At 40.2% G+C, this 19274-nt stretch overlaps 2 protein-coding genes across 8 annotated transcripts in view; one reads left to right on the top strand and one right to left on the bottom strand.

The window, feature by feature from the left end:
• MRE11 (MRE11 homolog, double strand break repair nuclease) overlaps window positions 1-11402 on the bottom strand; it is a 78920-nt gene extending 67518 nt beyond the window's left edge. The window contains exons 1-4 of one of the 4 annotated variants that reach the window (XM_049889511.1): window positions 11234-11402; window positions 10060-10137; window positions 7062-7194; window positions 2054-2214 (exon numbers count right to left, since the gene is read on the bottom strand). In XM_049889511.1, coding sequence (XP_049745468.1) covers window positions 2054-2214; window positions 7062-7194; window positions 10060-10079 — 314 coding nt within the window. In that variant the 5' untranslated portion in view covers window positions 10080-10137; window positions 11234-11402. The other 3 variants (XM_049889510.1, XM_049889509.1, XM_049889512.1) reach the window with 3 other exon arrangements.
• A 117-nt stretch (window positions 11403-11519) lies between these two features.
• ANKRD49 (ankyrin repeat domain 49) lies at window positions 11520-18892 on the top strand. 4 transcript variants are annotated; one of them, XM_049889540.1, is made up of 3 exons: window positions 11520-11564; window positions 14472-14826; window positions 16930-18892. In XM_049889540.1, exons 2-3 carry the CDS (start codon window positions 14569-14571, stop codon window positions 17389-17391), a joined length of 720 nt encoding a protein of 239 aa, XP_049745497.1. In that variant the 5' UTR covers window positions 11520-11564; window positions 14472-14568; the 3' UTR covers window positions 17392-18892. The 4 variants fall into 4 exon arrangements, with proteins under 4 accessions (XP_049745497.1, XP_049745494.1, XP_049745495.1 ...); XM_049889537.1 differs by having other exon boundaries at window positions 11533-11704; XM_049889538.1 differs by having other exon boundaries at window positions 11533-12360.
• Window positions 18893-19274: the final 382 nt, after the last annotated feature.

Raw genomic sequence — 19274 nt, 5'->3', positions numbered from 1 at the left:
GGAAGGGGGGCAGTTTAAAAACAGGATGAAACTAAGATGGAAGATGGTAGACTAAATTAAAATGTCCCAAAAGTTTTAGATTTGAAAAGAAGGGTACAGATACTAATGACAATTCTTACAAACCAGTACATACGTTAAAAATTATGAAAATCATTTAGACTCAATTCTATACTTAGCCAAACTATCAATCGAGAGGGATGGTAAAAATAAAGACATACTCTTACATGCAAAATCTCAAAAAAATTATCTCCCAGTAAAAACTTAGTTTTAAAAAATACAGAATGATAGATAAGAAATAAATATGGGTATGTCTGCCTTCATGGGTTTTCATACAGAGGTGTATTTCCTAGCTCTGTCTGCTGACAGAGTCTAGACGCAGTGACAACCCAGCAGCAATGTGCACACCTAGCATTCAGATTTGACTTCTAATTACCATTCTCCAATAATGGAAACCCTGGTGGTGTAGTGGTTAAGAGCTACAGCTGCTAACCAAAAAGGTCAGCAGTTCAAATCCACCAGGCACTCCTTGGAAACCATATGGGGCAGTTCTACTCTGTCCTATAGGGTCCTTATGAGTCGGAATCGACTCGACAGCAACGGGTTTAATAGGAACCAAGATTTCCTTGAAGAAATGGTTGTGCCTAAAGCTAGGGAAGGGAAAATACAAAATTAATTAGGAGCATCTTATAATGCCAAAAAAATGAGAGACAGAAAAGAAAAAAGGTTCCCACTGATATAAACAACTAAATACGTTCCTACCAATATACAAATGAGGGAGAAGGCATAAGTCTTCCTTACAGAAGAACTCCAATTAATAAATGTAGAAAAGAGATAATCACCATTAGAACACCACAGTAATAAATGCTGCAGGCCACTGATAAATGCTAAAATCAGTGGGGCAGTTATATTCTGTCTCATAGGGTCACTATGAGTCAGAATCGACTCGATGATTTGGCTTTTTTTTTTTTTTTTGGTGGTGATTCTTAATATGTCTACACATTCTTTAATGCCTCTCCCTCTAAGAAGTGGAACTTAATTCTTCTCCTCTTGAGTCACTTACGTCTAACAGAGTAGGGAAGGTAAAAATAGTAAGCTTACAGTGGAGACACCTGGCAGATACCACCTTAACCAAGTGATCAAGGTTAACATCACCAGTGATAAGTCATGTTGATATCATATATCCCTAATTATGATGCTATGAGAACAGCACTTCACCTCTGTTATTTTTTCCCTAAAACCCATAAGCCCAGCCTAATCATGAAAAAAATCAGAAAAATCCAAATAGAGGGAATTTCTACAAAACGACTAACCATGACCTTTTTTTAAAGTGTCAAAGTTATGAAAGATAAGGAAAGATTCAGAATCTGTCAGACTGAAGACAACCAAAAAAATTTCCAATAAATGCAATGTGATATACTACATAATGCTTAGTAAAAAAAATGTATATGACATTAGATTCTAGATGTGTTTCTTAAATAAGTCCAAAAAGCAAAAATTTTAAAGAAAAAGAACGATACATTTGACTATGTCAAAACTACACATTTTTGTCAACAAAAGGCCCCACAAAAAAACCCAAAAGCCAATCCATTGTTTGGTAAAAAAAAAAAAAAAAATAAGCCTGACAAATCTTTAACCCCGCTGCTATCAATTCAATTCTGACGCACAGCAACCCTATAGACAGAGGAGAACTGCCCCATAGGGTTTCCAAGGCTATAATCTTTATGGAAGCAGACTGCCACACCTTTCCCCTGCGGAGCAGGTGGTGGATTCGAATCGCCAACCTTTTGATTGGCAGCCAAGTGCTTTAACCACTGTGCCACTGGGGCCCCTTACAAATCCTTAGGACCTAGAAAACAAATAATTTCTACATATTAGATAGAAAAAGACAAGAAAAAAAATACAAACCAGATTTTTAAAATTAGCCAAGGATGTGAACAAAAGATACCAAAATGGCAAAAAACAGTTGAGATACTTAGTCCCATGATTAATTATGAAATTCAAATATAATAATGTTAAAAAATAAATATTCACTAAAGCATATAAACATACTTACTTACTAAAACCAAAGTTGACTGACTGGTCACTGATAATTTCAAACTGTACAGGACGATCACCCATACAATATTTTCTTAATAACTCCAGGCAGGTATGTAACGTTTTCCTTGACGGCTTATTTTCATGAAAAAGATCACCACCTAACAAAATAAAATCCACCTAATCAACAGAAAACGGTGCTAAAATTAGTATGTTTCAGAGGTAAACTTTTTAAATTTAGATAGAAAAAAAAATCACAAGACATTAATTATTTATGGGTACTTAAATTTTTCCATTTTTTTAAATTCAAAGGGCCTTCCAATCTAGTAATTAAGCAGATTCTAAGTTGGGCTCCTGAGCCACCTTCAAAAAACAAAACCAAACCAGTTGCCGCTGAGTTGATTCTGACTCACGGTGACCCCATGTGTGTTAAGAGAACTGTGCTCCACAGGGTTTTCAACGGTTGATTTTTCAGAAGTGGATCACCAGGACTTTCTTCCAAGGTGCCTTTGGGTAGACTTGAACCTCCGACCTTTTGGTTAGCAGCCAAGCACATTAACCATCTGCACCACCCAGGAACTCTACCTTCAAAAAAGCCATCTTCAAATTACTACACCAAGTCCCTGATTCATGGTGCCCAAGGTGATCATATTTCTTTTTTATTATTTAAATCAAACATAAACTTAGCACTTTAATAGAGCCTAGATAAGATATTCAATTCATTTGACAATTATTTACAGAGTGCCAATAGGCTCTAATAGCTAAGGAAATAGCAATAAACAAAACAGATGATACCTCGCTCTCTTTAAATACCCATCATGAGCAATACTTCATACTGTACAGATCCTGAGGATACAATGATGAATAAAATGTGATCCCTATCCTAAATATGTTCCAAATCTAATGGAAGAGACAAACTGCTAAGCATCTAAACACAAGTCAGATTCTGCCATGCACCAGAATGGATATGTGAACAAACCAGGAGGAAAGATGACATTACAGTTAATTCTAGAGGCCGGAAAGGTGTCTCTGAAGAGGGAGAGTCTGGGAAGGCTGCACTGACATGGCGCACTGGTTGCACTATAAAGGATAAACAAGACTTTGAGGAAGAGCATTCTAGAAAAAGCATCAGGAAAGGAGCGGAATTATACAGGGGAGAAAAAAAAAATGTCCAATGTCCAGCACACACTCACTTCCAAAAAGTACACAATTTACCTAAAAAAACTGAAGTTCTTATTTATATGGTGTACCTAGAACACAGGCATACTGATCACTGTACATTAGAGTAGTGGGAAAAACTTTAATCAGAAATGCAGCATTTAAGCTAGGCCTTCAAGAACGAACAGGATTTTAGTAAGGGAAGAAAATGATCATAAGCAAAGCCATGAAGAAACAAAACTAAAATACATAAAGCAAAACTGTTTTTAGAAACTGGCTTGTGACTCCAGGGAACACTAAGGGCACAACTCACTCTATGGCATTCTTGCCAAAAGCACAGAGCCTGATCTAACTGTGGGTGTCAAAAACCTAAATGCACAGAGAAACACCAAAAATTAGTGCAACTGAATATATTTACTGTGAGTAAATACGATTTGAAATGGCCAGCACCAACTCTAAGCTACGGGAAGGTGCTCCGAAGAGGGGACAGTGAAAGCAGCTTCCATATGTCACTGTCACGTTAATTCCTCAGAAATAACTTCAGAATACATGCAGGGTTCCAGGATAGGTCAGTTGTAAGGACATGCCATGAATTTTCCAGTCAGACCCTCCTCGAAACTGGCTGCGCATAGATAATTCTCTAAAAGAGCCCAATGCCTATAACGCAAACCAATCCCCACTAAGCTGCTCACGAGGCTATTGTTTGACTTGAAGGTGACTTGAGAAAAACAGTTCCTTAAAGGATCAAGGCTCAAAAGGGCACCCTGGGGCAGATGGCCTGAGTGGGTCACCCCAACTCCATGAACCCAGAAATCTGGATTCTAGGAGAACTGAAACTCTTTCCCATGAGAATATATTGTTACTGGAATAAGGTTCTTTCCTCTCACTGGTCAAGAATGAGCAGGTAAGGCACGTAGTTTTCCACACGAGCAAAGCTTTATTGAAGATGCTTGCAAGCAGAGACGAGGAGGGCCTAGAGCAAAGAACAAAAGATGAGCCTGGGTTTTTAAAAGTTCTTGGGCAGGAAAAGATTCACGTTTATTCTCAGGCGCAGGCGGAAATATGTTAACTACTGTGTGCAGGCAGCAGCTTTCCAAGATGGCTCCTGTCCTGGAGGCCTCTGGGATTCGTAGCAGGACTTATTATGGGGTGTCACGCCTATACAGTCTCTTACTCCCCGGCTTCGATTCCCTGGCTGGGGCTGAATAAAAATAATATTCATCTGAAAGTCCCGGCATGGGGGAAGGGGGTTATTAAGATTAAGGAAAACAAGACGAAACAGAGGGAAGGACAGGGCAAAGTAGAGGGAAGAAACTTATGTTCAAATCCATTCTAAGGGAAGAAACATTCCATCCCTTAAGAGTTTTAAAAAAAAAAGAAAATTCACAGATAGGGTTCTCTGGCAGAAAATAGACTTTCTTTGCTTGTCTAAGTTTCTCTGCCCTCAGTGAAACAGAAATATAGCTTAAAACATGAGCCATTCCCTCATTCAATTAATGGATTTAAATAAGAGAGGCGGCTGGTGGTTCGATGGTAGAGTTCTTGCCTTCTACTTGGGAGACTCAGGTTGGTTTTCCAGTCAATGCACTTCATGCCCAGATACCGCCCATCTACCAGTGGAGGCCTGCATGTTGCTATGATGCTGAACAGGTTTCCATGGAGCTTGCAGACTAAAACAGAGTAGGAAGAAAGGCCTGGCAACCTATTTCCCAAAAAATCAGCCATTGAAAATCCTATGGAACACAGTTCTACAGTGACACACAAGGGGTTGCATGTCAGAATCAACTGGACAAGAACCAGTTGGTTGGATTACTAGCACCACTATTCCCTAAGACTTAACACATATCAGTCACAGTCAATCCCTTTTTCCTCATCCACACCTCCTACAGCTAACCAAAGTATGCATATCCTATATATCACTTGCATTCATTTCCTCTTTTCCATCCCCAATGCCACCACTTTAAAAAGCCTCAACCCGGTCTCCAATTCAGGCTATACTCTGCTGCCAGAAGACTTTCTATTGAATTGGGTGGTGGTGTTGTTAGGCGCTGTTCAGTTGGTTCTGATTCAGAGCAACCCTATGTACAAAAAAACGAAACACTGCTGGGTCCCGTGCCATTCTCACAATTTTTGCTACGTTTGAGCCCACTGTTGCAGCTACTGTGTCAATCCATCTTGTTGAGGGTCTTCGTCTTCTTTGCTGATCCTCTACCTTATCAAGCATGAAGTCATTCTCCAGGGACTGATCTCTCCTGGTAACATGTTCAAAGTACATGAGATGAAGATTCACCATCCTCACTTCTAAGGAGCATTCCGGCTGTACTTTTTCCAAGACAGATTTGTTCATTCTTCTGGCAGTCCATGGTATATTCAATATTCTCCACCAACACCATAATTCAAAGGCATCAGTTCTTCGGTCTTCCTTAATCATTGTCCAGCTTTCACAAGCATATGAGGCAACTGAAAATACCGTGGCTTGGGTCAGGAGCACCTTATTCCTCAAAGTGAAATCTTTGCTTTTCAACCTTTAAAGAGGTCTTTTACAGCAGATCTGCCCAATGCAATGTGTTGCTTGATTTCTTGACTGCTGCTTCCATGGGCATTCATTGTGAATCCGAGTAAAATGAAATTCTTGACAACTTCTATCTTTTCTCCACTTATCACGCTGCTTATTGGTCCAGTTGTGAGGATTTTTATTTTATGTTGCGGTATAACCCACACTAAAGGCTACAGTCTTTGATCTTCTTCATCAGTAAGTGCTTCAAGTCCTCATCACTTTCAGCAAGCAAGGCTGTGTCATCTGCACGTGGCAGGTGGTTAATGAGTATTCCTCTAATCCTGATACCATGTTCTTCATACATTCCAGCTTCTCAGATTATTTGCTCAGCATACAGACTGAAGTATGGTGAATGGGTACAACCTTGACATACACCTTTCCTGACTTTAAACCACACAGTATTTCCTCGTTCTGTTCAAGTGAGTGCCTCTTGATCTATGCACAGGTTCCCCGTGAGCACAATTAAGCGTTCTGGAATTCTCACCGTTCATGATGTTATCCATAATTTGTTATGATCAATGCAGTAAAATGCTCAACCTGGTACTTGAAGCCCTTCTTAATTTTGCTCAAACCTGTGTTCCTAGTCTTTCAGCATGCTTTCTAACACATGGCGAGCCAGAAGGACCTGCTGCTTCTCTAACATACCTCATATTGTCTCACCTCTGTGCCCTTACTCCTGGGTTCCCCAGGATGTGCATTCTCTATGCTCTTCATTAGTTAAAAGCCTACCCATCCTTCAAAACCCACGTTAAATGCTATGGCTTTCATTAAGCTCATCTTGATTATCTTATCTAAATGGGATCTCTTCTACCTCTAAAGCCCCAGGAAAAGGTGTTTATAATTTTCTCATTACCTATGACCTTGCATTGAATCGACTTGACAGTGGCAGGTTTGGTTTTGGTTTACGACCTTGCACCAGAGATTTCTGGACATCTGTCTTATCTACGTACTGGCCTGCTGTATGTTCTCTGAGCAGAAACTATGGCAGTCATCTTTACATCTCCACTAGAGACCACTCAGGATTCCTCTTTATGTCTTCCGTAGAGACAACTACAGAATTTCACACACAGCAAACACCCCATATTTATAAAAATATTTAGAAATATTTGTAAAAAATACTTTTTACAAATGTAACTACCTATTTCAATTAAGGACACAAAAGCACATGAAGTCTACCCTGGGCTTTTAGTATACTAATATTTAAACAGGCAATGGAAGCACATGAGCCTATACAACACACTTTTAACTTTAGAAAAGAGCTTGTTGACTAAGGGAATAGAGTAGAAACTACAAAAACGTAAACCAAACTCACTTCATTTTCCTGGGCAAGTCTTAAAATTTCATTGAGCGTTACAAATGTGTCATTTCCTCTGACTGCATCTTTCTCCATATATCCAAGGTGAATATCCGTTGCAACTAAGATTTTAAATGTATTTTCATCGTCACTGTATTAAAAAAAGAAGAACTGTTTCAATACGACTCATTAAACGGATGTTCAAGCAAACTGAGACCTGAATTTATAAGCTACATACAGCAGTTAGAGAGTAAAATCATTTTCTAGCCTTAAACTTGGTCTGAAAATTTGCGGTATTCAACAGATTTTTAAGTCATATAATCTTTCTACCACTACCTTAACACCGAACAAACATTCAAAAACTGTAAAAAGGTTTTGTAACTGCTTCAAAATTGTACAACCTTGCTATAACCAGTTTTATACGTTCATAGTGCCATGAATTAGAATTGACTGGAGGACAACTAAAAACTACGGTGCAACCTGGACCCGAAAGTATTCTTGTTTACCATTCTGTTCCACAGCAAAAACCCAACAGGATTGAGCCCATCTCTAAATATGCTATTTATCTGATTTTTCACTTTTCCAGAAAACTCAGAATTAACTGGTTAATTTAAAAGCCCTTCCTCTAACTTTGGAAACCCTGGTGGAGTAGTGGTTAAGTGCCACGGCTGCTAAACAAACCGTCAGCAGTTTGAAGCCGCCAGGTGCTCCTTGGAAACTGTACAGGGCAGTTCTACTCTGTCCTATAGGGTCACTATGAGTCGGAATCGACTCCACGGCACTGGGTTTGGTTTTTGGTTTGGTTCCTCTAATTTTATAAGCAGACTTTATACTAATACGCTACTAACTTACATTCAGGCCCTAAAAGACACTTGCTTTACTCACCTCCCTATACAAAGTTAGTTTTGCATTAATAAGTTTTGCCATGTAACAAAAGAGAATTATTTAAAATACAATTCAATTTTAATTCTGTAGTATTAAAAAATACTTTCAAGTGAAGCACAGACACAAAATTAAACTTAATGTCACTTTTAAATAAAATGTTCTTGTATCCATGATCTCAAGTCTCACATGTGAAACTCGCTGCCACAGAGCTGATTCCAACTCATAGCGACCCTGAGAACACAGTAGAAATGTCCCACACGGAAGGAGGTAGGTATTATCTCTACAAAGTAAGACTAACCAAACCCACTGCCGTCAAGTCGATTCTGACTCATAGTGACCCTAAAGGACAGCACAGAACTGCCCCACAGAGTTTCCAAGGAGCGCCTGGTGGATTTGAACTGCCCACCTCTTGGTTAGCAGCTGTAGCACTTAACCACTATACCACCAGGGCTTCCACAAAGTAAGACTCCACCCAATCTACATGGAGAAATTAACTAATTTACCACACAACTAGTGGTAGGAACAGGACTAAATAAAACCCAGGATCAAAAGGCAGGCTATCTTCACTGAACCATAATGAACTTTAAACATTTTGCATACGCAAAATTTGAATCTTTATATACAAAAGATCTTTCAAGAAAAGAGTTCTCTTCAGGAACTCTTTAAAAACTTCAAAAATGAGATCCACATAGTTCTGACTGCTACGTACACAGGAAGATCGGAATACTTTTCAGATCACATTACCACTCCACACTTCCAAAACAACTAAGTATTTTCACAGGAATTTTGTCATTTAAACCTCAAAATTGCTCTGAGAAAGGCATTATTCCCATGATACAAATGAAGAAATTGAGACAAGGCTCAGAGAGCCGCTGACGTGCCTGAGGTCACACAGCTTGTACTGAACAAGGACAGGAAACCAGGATAGAAGATTCCAAGTTTACAGCTTTTCCACATAGCTTTTTCAAGTAAATAATACAGTCTTTTTATTTCCATTTTACTCAAATTAATTTCCAGTTGATTCAATACTAGAGCAAATTATTCCTCTAAAACCCTGCTTAAATGGAACTGCACTGACTATTAACCAAAGACTTCATAACAAAAGTGAGACAGGGAAGAGATCAGGCTGGCTGAATTAAATAAAGGCTACATTTCAAGGCCCTGTGCGCTCCACCAGCTATAAATTACTGATAATCTTCCTGGGTTGCTTTTTCAAGGCCTCACCAGGTGCACAGCATACACAGTAAAGATCAACGTGGCCTATGGATGACCTTCCACATGAGACAAACATGAACAGACACTCCTCACAGGGGCTCAAACTGAGATCCAGAGGCATCACACATGCACAACATCCCAGAATAGGTCCTGTTCGACATCCCAGAATAGGTCCTGTTCGACATCCCAGCAGCCTGACAGATTCCATCCTACTTCCAGCCACCTCTGTGAGGAAGTCCATCTTGAATTCTAACAGCGTGTGCATGTGATTTCCATAATCCCTCCCCTTCTAGAAATCCCCACCCATCTAATGAATAAAGATAATATGTCCCCCACCCCCAACCAAGAACTCTGTATACCCAGCCCAAACCCAGTGCCATGGACTCGATTCCGACTCATAGCGACCCTTTTATAAGCCCTATGAAATCCTTTGTCCAGTTGAGAGACTGGAGGCTAGCATAGGTGGAAACCCCTGTCCCTTTCTGTCTCGTGAGCCTTTTACTCTGTCTCTAATAAACCTCTGTTCATGTGGAATCTCTGAGCCTCTCCTGGTCATTCTTGGTCAGAAGAAGGTAAGAACCTAAGCAGGGCTCAGTCCTGCGCTGCGACTCCTTATCCTGTAACAAAAGTTCAGCAATACTTATAGCTTCAACTTTTTTAAAACACAAACTTATATACTATAGCGTGTATCAAACTCTGCAAGCCCCCAACTGATAACTGCGTTATCACCTTTTAAGCAAATGAATTCTTAGACATTCTAAGTATTCTTCCTGATGACTAACAGTTCTGCTCGCAGGCAAGCTCTTTTATTACTGCGTTATTAACTTTACTAAAGATGTTTTCTCTTATGGTGGTCATAGCTAATGAGATTCAGAAACCCAAAGCAACGAAGATTCCAGAAGATACATATGCTTACAGTGCATCTGGAGGACTCATTTTTATGTTCAGTCCAGCTCCTTGGGGACCAGATTCCTTCTCCAAGTACCAGTGGGTCCTGTGATAAAATGTCAGAAAACTCACTTGATTCCAAATTCTCCTAGCAAATTCCAAAAACAAAACTGTACTGTCACAAAACACATTTTAAAAGGTTGTATGCATTTAACCAACATGATTTAGGTTGTACAGGGCACAGACTTCTTAAATAAACAGACTGGCAATTTTGGAATGGCATCTTATTTTCATCAACTGTGCTGTTATTTTTTAAATGAGCTAAGTTTTTTGTGTTTTTTGGTAAGTATAGAAAACAACACATGTCATCTCCAGTGTCATTCTATTCACTATTACGATTAAACTCATCTAATATTTTTCTTGTCCATGCCCTTATGGGAACCTTTTTTTTGTTAAATGTTTGTTTAATGAACGAGCAAAGCAGGGTCACTTACTGTGCTTCTGATTTAGCACACTGATAACTATGGGTGTACACAAATTTTTCTTAAGTTGCATGCACAGGCTAGTCTGGGGCCTGAAAGCAGCCCCCTATGTTCCGCTCAACACAAGATTTTTGAAAGTAATGAGCTAGTTCAGTGGAAAGAGACGGGTCCAAGTTTAAAGTTAGTGTAAACAAACACCAGAATCCAACACGTGGTCCACGGATAAACACTTCCAGGCGCCAGCCAAAAAACAAAACCAAACCCACTGCCATGGAGTCCATTCCCACTCACAGCTACCCTGTAGGGCAGAGTAGAACCGCTCCATAGGGTTTCCAAGGCCGTAAATCTTTAAGGAAACAGACTGCCACATCTTTCTCCCGCAGAGCGGCTGGTGGAGTCCAACCGCCCACCTTCCGGTTAGCAGCCGAGCACTTAACCACCGCACCACCAAGGCTCCTTGCAAGCGCCAGCAGGGGAACTGAAAATGGCCACCACCGCGACAACCCCTCCACGTCCAGCGTCTCCGATTCTTCAGGGGTCCCAAGGTCCAGCATGCCCCCATCACTGGACTCGCCTCTTTGAACGCAGAATCGCGGAGCCCTCCAGGACCCCAGCAAAACCCGCCGATCCCCGCCCTTCCCCCAGGGTGCAATCCACTCTGGGATCTCGCCCGGAAACCTGCGAAGATGAGGCGGGTACGACTCCTGAATTATCCCACACCTGGACGCTTAAAAGTCCCACCTCTCGGAACGCGAGGCAGTCTTTTCACCCGGGAAAAACGAGCGAAGTTCGTAAGAAGAAATGCAACTAGCACGGCCTGAAACCGAATGCGTCCGGCCATAAACCTAATTTAGGCGGGAGAGAAAAGTAGCTCTTTCTCTCGCGAGTCCTGATTGATGACGTAAGCACCATCCAGTCTTCTCAGGCTCTCATAGGCTGCCGAGTGCAGGGGGGCGGGGAAAGTAGCGGCGAGGCCCGGCCCCCACGCAGGAGCCAATCCTGAGCAGCCGACCAGAAGCACCCCGGAAGCGAGGTTGGAGGCGGCTGTTCGGTAAGGTGAGACCCTCCACCCCGCGCCTCACCACGGTTTCGGGGCGCATCGTGCCGTCTACCAACGCTTGGCCCCGTAGGGAAGGATCGCTTGTCGGTCCGGACCGAGTCATACAGGTCACGCCGCATCGTGGGTCCCAGGTAGGGCTGACACGGCTTCTCCTCCGCCCTTTGCTGTCTCGGAGGCCGCAAGCGAGACTCCCAGGCTGTGGGGTGACCAGCCCGTGCCGGAACGCCCGGGTCTGATGGCCGGTCCCTCTCTCTCACTCCTACTCGCCAGAGGTGGAGCATTCAGACCCTCCGGTTTATAAGCCTTTATTTCCTCCGTCCCCATACTGTGGCTACTGGATCCACGGGCTCAACATATCTGTACCGCTTTGTGCTGACAGCAGTAAGAAAACAGTGTTAATCTTTTGCATTAGAAGGTCTGGCTATTCACTTCCATTCATTGAAGGGTTCTTAATGTAGGGCAAATTGTTTTAATTTATGTGAGCTTCAGCGCCTTCATCTGTAAAACAGTGTGTAGCCCCACCTGCCACAGAGTTGTGAGGAGTTTCGATCCCTCAAAATGGAGTATGTCCTTTAAAGAAAGAAACATACTCTGTCTTCTTGGAGGAATGTCATCAAATAAGAATCTTGGTCCGTTTTTTAAAACTCTGAATCAGGGAGATGCACCTGGGCTTGACCTTTGGAATTAAATCAGCCGAGGAAGTTTTATACATAATTTGTTGTATCTGAAGCTGTAAATTCAGAATTTGTAATAAAGAAGTTTTACAAAAAGAAAAGGCATTTGGAGGGTAAGATATGTGTGCTGTAATGTAAAAAAAAAAAAAAAATTTTTTTTTAATGTTACTATAAAACCCAGTGCCCTCAAATAGATTCTGACTCATATTGTTACTATATATAATGTTACTATATTTAATGCAATTAACAACCAAACTTTCCATTATACATTATTTATCGGTATCTGCAAAGTGTTCAGAGAATTGGTGTATGATCACTTTTGTGCTGTAAGGTTCAGGAAATAGTTTGAGATTGAAAAAAATGGAAACTCCAAGAAAAGTAATGAAATGAATTAGTTCTGATAGGGTCTCTTACTAGGTGGAAAAGCTGGCTGAGCCTTGGAAATCCGTTAATACAACCCTTAACATTTTACAAATGAAGCAACAGGCTCAGAGAAGTTACAACTCATGAGTGATAGATTTGAACCTAAGTTTAGTACCCTTAGCACTAGTAATGAAATTTAACCCTGCCTTAAGATTGTATACTATTAAACTTGTGAAATTAGGTAGAAAGAAATCAGTGTCCAAGGGGTGTGATGAACTCTGGAACCTCTCAATCCATTTTCAGGTAAAATTAAGTGATAGGACTTTAATTAAATTCAATTCTACAAATATTAACACCTAGTGTATTCAAGCAGAACAAGTAAAAGTTAAATGCAGTCCCTATCATTAATCTTACAATCTTTTAAGGAGCTAAAACAAAAACAAAATTAGTGGTGAAATAAAGGCAATATATAGCACCAAAAGAAAAAAAGTAGAAAGCAGGGTGAAGTCTTATTGTGAGGACCAAGGACTTAATGAAAGAGGCAGCATCTGGGAAGAACCTTGAAAGACTGATAAGATTTCAACAAATATAGCTGGGAGGCTGAAGAAACAGTCTTAGCAAAGATTTTTTTTTTTTAATTATCTATTATTCACATTCTCTTTAATTGGTTAAATCTTAATATGCGGGTAACTTTTTAGGAGCCCTGGTGGTGCAGTGGCTAAGAACTCAGCTACTATCCAAAAGGTCAGCAGTTCAAATCCACCAGCCATCCTTGGAAACTGAATGGGGCAATTATGATACTGGTTTATAAATTAATAAGGCAGCCTAGCAGAATGAGCATTCCTTCCTTCAGGAAGCCTTCTCTCAGCCTTAGGACTGGGTTAATTATGACCTTCCTGAATATGCATATTTGGACATGGTCCTATCGTAGCACGTATCACATTGTCTTTGCCAGTCACCCCCACTAGACATCAAGATTCTCGAGATCAAGACATGAATCTTAATTAAATTGCAGTTCCCAGAAAATGGCACATGCTGGATATTTTGTTCATAGTTATTGAGTAAAGGAGTGAATGACAGCCAAAATTAAGTTCAAAATAAGAATGCGGCAACTAAAAATTATAGCTGTCTCTCAGTGACTAGGGCTTCTGAAAGCAGTGAATTTTCCCAGGCCAGAAACCATTAAAGTAGAAACAGGATGATTATGACGGATGCTGTGATAAAGATATCTTCATTGGTGAGAGGTTGGGACCGATGTCCTTTGGGGGCTATCCCATCTCTAATCCCTGATTCTTTAAAGTCGTTTTTTTAGACGCTTAAAGTTTTTATTCCTATTCTATATTATGTGTGTCTAGTTTATAAAAAGCTTGATTGTGCCTGTCTTTATTGTGCTAGTTATACTTTAAGAACTTCAGGTGTTCATCACTCTTACCAATAATACCTAAACGAATAGATTCAAAATAATAGTCAACCATTGACAGAGTAGGAGGGAAAAAAAGAGCCGAAGAGTGTTAGGCCATTAAAGTCCATATACCTGTTGCTTTCAAGTTGATTCCTGCCCATAATGACCCTATAGGACAGAGTAGAACTGCCCCATAGGGTTTCCAAGGGAGCAGGTGGTAGATTTGACTGCCGACGTTTTGGTTAGCAGCCAAGCTCTTAACCACTGTTCCACCAGGGCTCCGTTGAAGTTTGGAGGTGACAAATCTGTCAGCTCCAGTAGTGAAAGGGTAGCAGTCGTGAGGAAAACACTGAAAAGTTCAGACAGAGTTTATTTGTGTATGCTTGTAAAACTGTTACCTATGTTATCGAAGCCTTAACTACTGTTTTGCTAATAATTTTTGTGTTTGTGTGTTTTCAGGTTTGGATGAATAAAATAAAGCAGTCATAATCTATTTCTAGAAAACTTATTTATACCCTGGCATTTGAAATGTCTTCTATTTAGAATAGCAGTAAAAATGGAAAAAGAGAAAGTAAATGATGATGAAAAACCAGACCCAGAGAATTCCCTGGACTTTTCTGAACAGTTTAACCAACTTGATCTGTTGGAAACACACAGACACCTTATTCCTACTGGTACCCCAAGTCTCTGGGCAGGCAGTTCTGATGAAGACGAGGAGCAAGATGAAAAAACAGAAGAGTGGTATCAATTGCAAGAAAAAAAAATGGAAAAAGATCCAAGCAAATTGCTTCTTTGGGCTGCTGAGCAAAATCGGGTAAAAAAAAAAAAATAGTTGAAGAAGAAACCATTATATGGTGGGGGAAGGTATTGGGTTTGGAGCTAGAAGACCTGCCTCCGTTTAGTCTGGAACTTTGAGTAAATCTTACCACCTCTGAACCTCTTATTTTCTTGTCTGTAAGAGTAGACATTATAATACCTATCTCCTTATACAGAGCTGTATGAATCAAATGAGACAATGTACATGAAAGTACTTATTAAGCCACAAAGTGCCATATTGTTTATTATCTAGTATCTAAAAAATACGAGTAATTATAAAAATAGAATGCAATCATCTATATTCCTAAGTCATTTATATTAAATCATATGTATATTAAATCAGTAGGATCATCCTAGAGCCAAGTATCATTTAGGAAAGGGAGGATGGAAATTAACATTTATTGAATACAAACTACACTAGGTGCCTTACTACATTATTTGATCTAATTCTCATACAGCCTTACAAGATAGGTATTCTTCCCTTTTACAAATTAAGAAATTGAAATTCAGGAATATTAATTTGTTCAGGGTCATCCAAGTAAAATTAACACCAGAAGTCTGTTCTTGTCACCTTCTTCCTTGATTTGCCAAGTTCCTCCATGTCTGTGTTAGTAAGCTGATATAGTTGAAACAGATTTGCATATTTAGATAACTTTTTAATTCAAGAGCATCCTGCAAGCCCACCCGTGGCAATAGACTGAACTGAAAATCACTACCTGAAAGCATGATTCTAAGGTCTTTCTAGCTAGAAGGAATTGAGCTCTTTAACCCCTAGATTTCCTGTTACCATTGTTCTTCTATAAAAGAAGTTTTATTTTTTAAAAGTTTTTTGTGCTTTGTATATTGGTGTGGGAGCCCTGGTGGCGCAGTGGTTAAGAGCTTGGCTGCTAACCAAAAAGTCGGTGGTTTGAATCCTCTAGCCACTCCTTGGAAACCCTATCAGGCAGTTCTACTCTGTCCTGTAGGGTCTATAGGGTCACTATGAGTAGGAATCAACTCAGTGGCATCAGGTTTGGTTTGGTTTTATATTGGTGTGATGATATACTATAAAAATATAATAATATAAAAAAATCAATCCATCATTATGTCTACTTCACAGATCAAATATAAAATGTTAAATACAATTACAGCCTATATTATTCACCTAGGACAAAAGTTTTTGTGCAAGAAACCTAAATCAGACCAAGAGTAAATGCATGATTTGATATCCAGAGAGCCATATCCTTAGAAGCAACAGAGTATGGTTAAGACTAACTTGTTCATTCTTAAATCACTGGCCCTCTCCCATAACCCCCCAAAAACTTAAATTATTTTTATTTTTATTGTGCTTAAAGTGAAAGTTTACAAATCCAGTCAGTCTCTCATATAAAAATTTATATACATCTTGCTCTATACTCCTAGTTGCTCTCCCCCTAATGAGACAGCACACTCCTTCCCTCCACTCTCTTATTTTCATGTCCATTCGGCCAGCTTCTGACCCCCTCTGCCGTCTCATCTCCCCTCCAGACAGGACCTGCCCACATAGTTCATGTGTCTACTTGATCTAAGAAGCTCACTCTTCACCAGTTATCATTTTCTGTCCCACAGTCCAGTACAAGTCTGAAGAGTTGGCTTTGGGAATGGTTCCTGTCTTGGTCTAACGGAAGATGTGGGGACCATGACCTCTGGGGTCCTTCTAGTCTCATTCAGACTGTTAAGTCTGGTCTTTCTACAAGAATTTGGGGTCTGCATCCCACTGCTCTCCTGTTCCCTCAGGGGTTCTCTTATTTTAAACTTAACAGATAATTTTTTATTTAATCAAGTTAAGTTAAATAAAAAACAGTAAAATAAGTAACACTAACAAGACAAAACAAAACAAAAAAACACAAACCCATTGCCATCAAGTTGATTCTGACTCACAGCCACCCTATAGGACAGAGTAGAACTGCCCCATAGGGTTTCCAAGGAGCACCTGGTGGATTTGAACTGCTGATCTTTTGGTTGGCAGCCATAGCTCTTAACCACTACACTGCCGGGGTTTCTAAGTAATGCTAGACAGTATTATTTTGTTTACTTTTTTGGTTCAAGTTGGGTTTTCTGAAGGTCTTTTTTTCCTTCTCAGCTAAGTACAGTGCGGAGACTGCTTTCTGAAAAGGCCGCACACGTGAACACGAGAGACGAAGACGAGTATACCCCCCTTCACCGAGCAGCCTACAGCGGACACTTAGCTGTTGTGCGTGAGCTGATTGCACAGGGAGCAGATGTGCACGCAGTGACTGTGGATGGCTGGACGCCACTGCACAGTGCTTGCAAGTGGAATAACACCAGAGTGGCTTCTTTCTTGCTTCAGCATGATGCAGATATCAACGCCCAGACAAAAGGCCTCTTGACCCCATTACATCTTGCTGCTGGGAACAGAGACAGCAGAGATACCCTGGAACTCCTTCTGATGAATCGTTACATCAAACCGGGTCTGAAAAACAACTTGGATGAGACGGCATTTGATATCGCCAGGAGGTCAAGTATCTACCACTACCTCTTTGAAATTGTAGAAGGCTGCACAAATTCTTCACCTCAGTGTTAACAGCTCTAGTAACTTTCCTAAGTTCCTAAGTACCTGTGCCTCCTTGTGTGAGATGTAGAATATTCAAATACATAATACAAAATTGGCAGCAAAAGTCTTACTACAAAAATTCGGTGGTATTCATTTTAACTCCCTTCCAACTGAATTGCCTGACCTTGATGTCAAAATGTACTTTAAGGTTTTTTCGTATATCGTTAAGAATTTCTGTGGCATATGTGATTTTTACCAGAAATAACTTTAACTTACCTATATTTAAATACAACACAGATTGTACAGAAAAAAATTGTATTTTTAGTGCTGATCGGAGAGGCATGTATTTTAAATACCCCACATCTTATATCTTTGTTCAGTTCTTAGTATATTGACATGTATTTTTGTAACTCCAGCTAAATCCTTATTAAATTTTTCCTTTAGTGAGTACTCCATTTTTTCCAGGTGAGGTAACTGAGAATTTAATGAAAAAGTCTTAAATACACTGGTGCAGTTCAGCTGCCTTCTTTACATTGCCATAGCCTGTTGCTTTCATTTTAAACCAGAAGGACTAACATATTAGTGACTCAAATTACTCTGTAAGTTAGAAGAACATAAAAAAGCCCTAGGTAGCTTTGTCTTTTAGAACATAGATCATTTTCAGGAAAGCACCTGGGTGGATGTTAAATCCCCACTGTGTCTTTAACCTGTGAGGCGTATACGTTGCCACCCCTGCCACAATTCATGCAGTGCTGTTGACGTTTCTACCTCACTCTTGTCAGCCTAACCTAACCAGTTGCAATCAAGTCGACCCTGACACCTGGCAGTCCCATGTGTGTTAGTGGACCTATGCTCCATAGTGTTTTCAGTGGCTGGTTTTTCAAAGTAGATTGTCAGGCCTTTCTCCCGAGGTACCACTGGGTGGACTTGAACCTCCAACCTTTCTGTTAGCAGCCAAGGGCATTAACTGTTTGTGCCACCCAAAAGCAGTCTTGTCAGGCTACATATCCTTATTCCACTGGTGAGTCAGTATGACCTTTTAGACATGCACATGACTATGCCTTGCTCCAGAAGATTGTACTTTATCTGCTAGCCTGCTGATTTTACCTATTTCTGCTGGTTTGGGCACTGCTCACTGAGATCATAGGAAATGCTGATTTTCAAAGGTCCTCATTTTATGCAAACCATACAAAAGCAGTGACAAGGGAAAAGGAATTCTATAAGCAAGAGGATGATTGCTACACTGGGGCTAGAACCACAATGTGGCTGAGGCTTTTTGTTGTTGTTGTTTAAGCCACTGTGTGGATAGTGACAAAAGCATAAATTTTCAGGATAAATAAAGTGACAAGTTTTGAATGACAAAAAAGGCATGAATTCTTTTTTACTTGTGTGCACCTTCCTTAGATCCATAACATACTTTTATTTATCCAGCATACATTTATTTAATATTTTCTTTCAGTCTCTCCAGCTGCAGTTTCACGTTGACTACTAACCCCTCTGTGGCTTTCCAAAGGGTTTCCTCTAACTTCTCAACACCAGGACTTACACGCTAAGGGAAAAAAAAGGGGGGGGGGGGAGGGGGGGAAGGAGACTACCAATTGCCCTTGTTTTTAGTTATATATTTTTAATGCCCAGTATGGTTTACCTCTCGAGACAGCACATGTGGCCCAATCACCCTAGACTAAGGAATGATACTCTTTAATCAAATACATGTGTCAGTTTTTTGGTGAAAATAAATTGGATCATCTCAGAAAAGTTAAAGATGGTACATGAACTGAGTCATCATGTTAAACAGTCTTGAGAGAGCTTCAATTATTATTTTAGGATATCCGTTGGTGTCAGAGTATCAATGTCTATGTTTATTACATTCAAAAGAGAGTAAACTAAGAGGGATTGAGTGTAGCCTATTGATG

The sequence above is a fragment of the Elephas maximus genome, chromosome 7, assembly GCF_024166365.1.
Source record: "Elephas maximus indicus isolate mEleMax1 chromosome 7, mEleMax1 primary haplotype, whole genome shotgun sequence".
Lineage (NCBI taxonomy): Eukaryota > Metazoa > Chordata > Mammalia > Proboscidea > Elephantidae > Elephas > Elephas maximus.
This window is presented reverse-complemented; position numbering and strand designations above follow the sequence as displayed.

Coding starts and splice junctions, on each gene's coding strand:
- ANKRD49 (XM_049889540.1), top strand. CDS start 14,569: ATGGAAAAAGAGAAAGTAAATGATGATGAAAAACCAGACCCAGAGAAT. Junction 14,827..16,929: donor GGGCTGCTGAGCAAAATCGG/GTAAAAAAAAAA, acceptor TTTCCTTCTCAG/CTAAGTACAGTGCGGAGACT.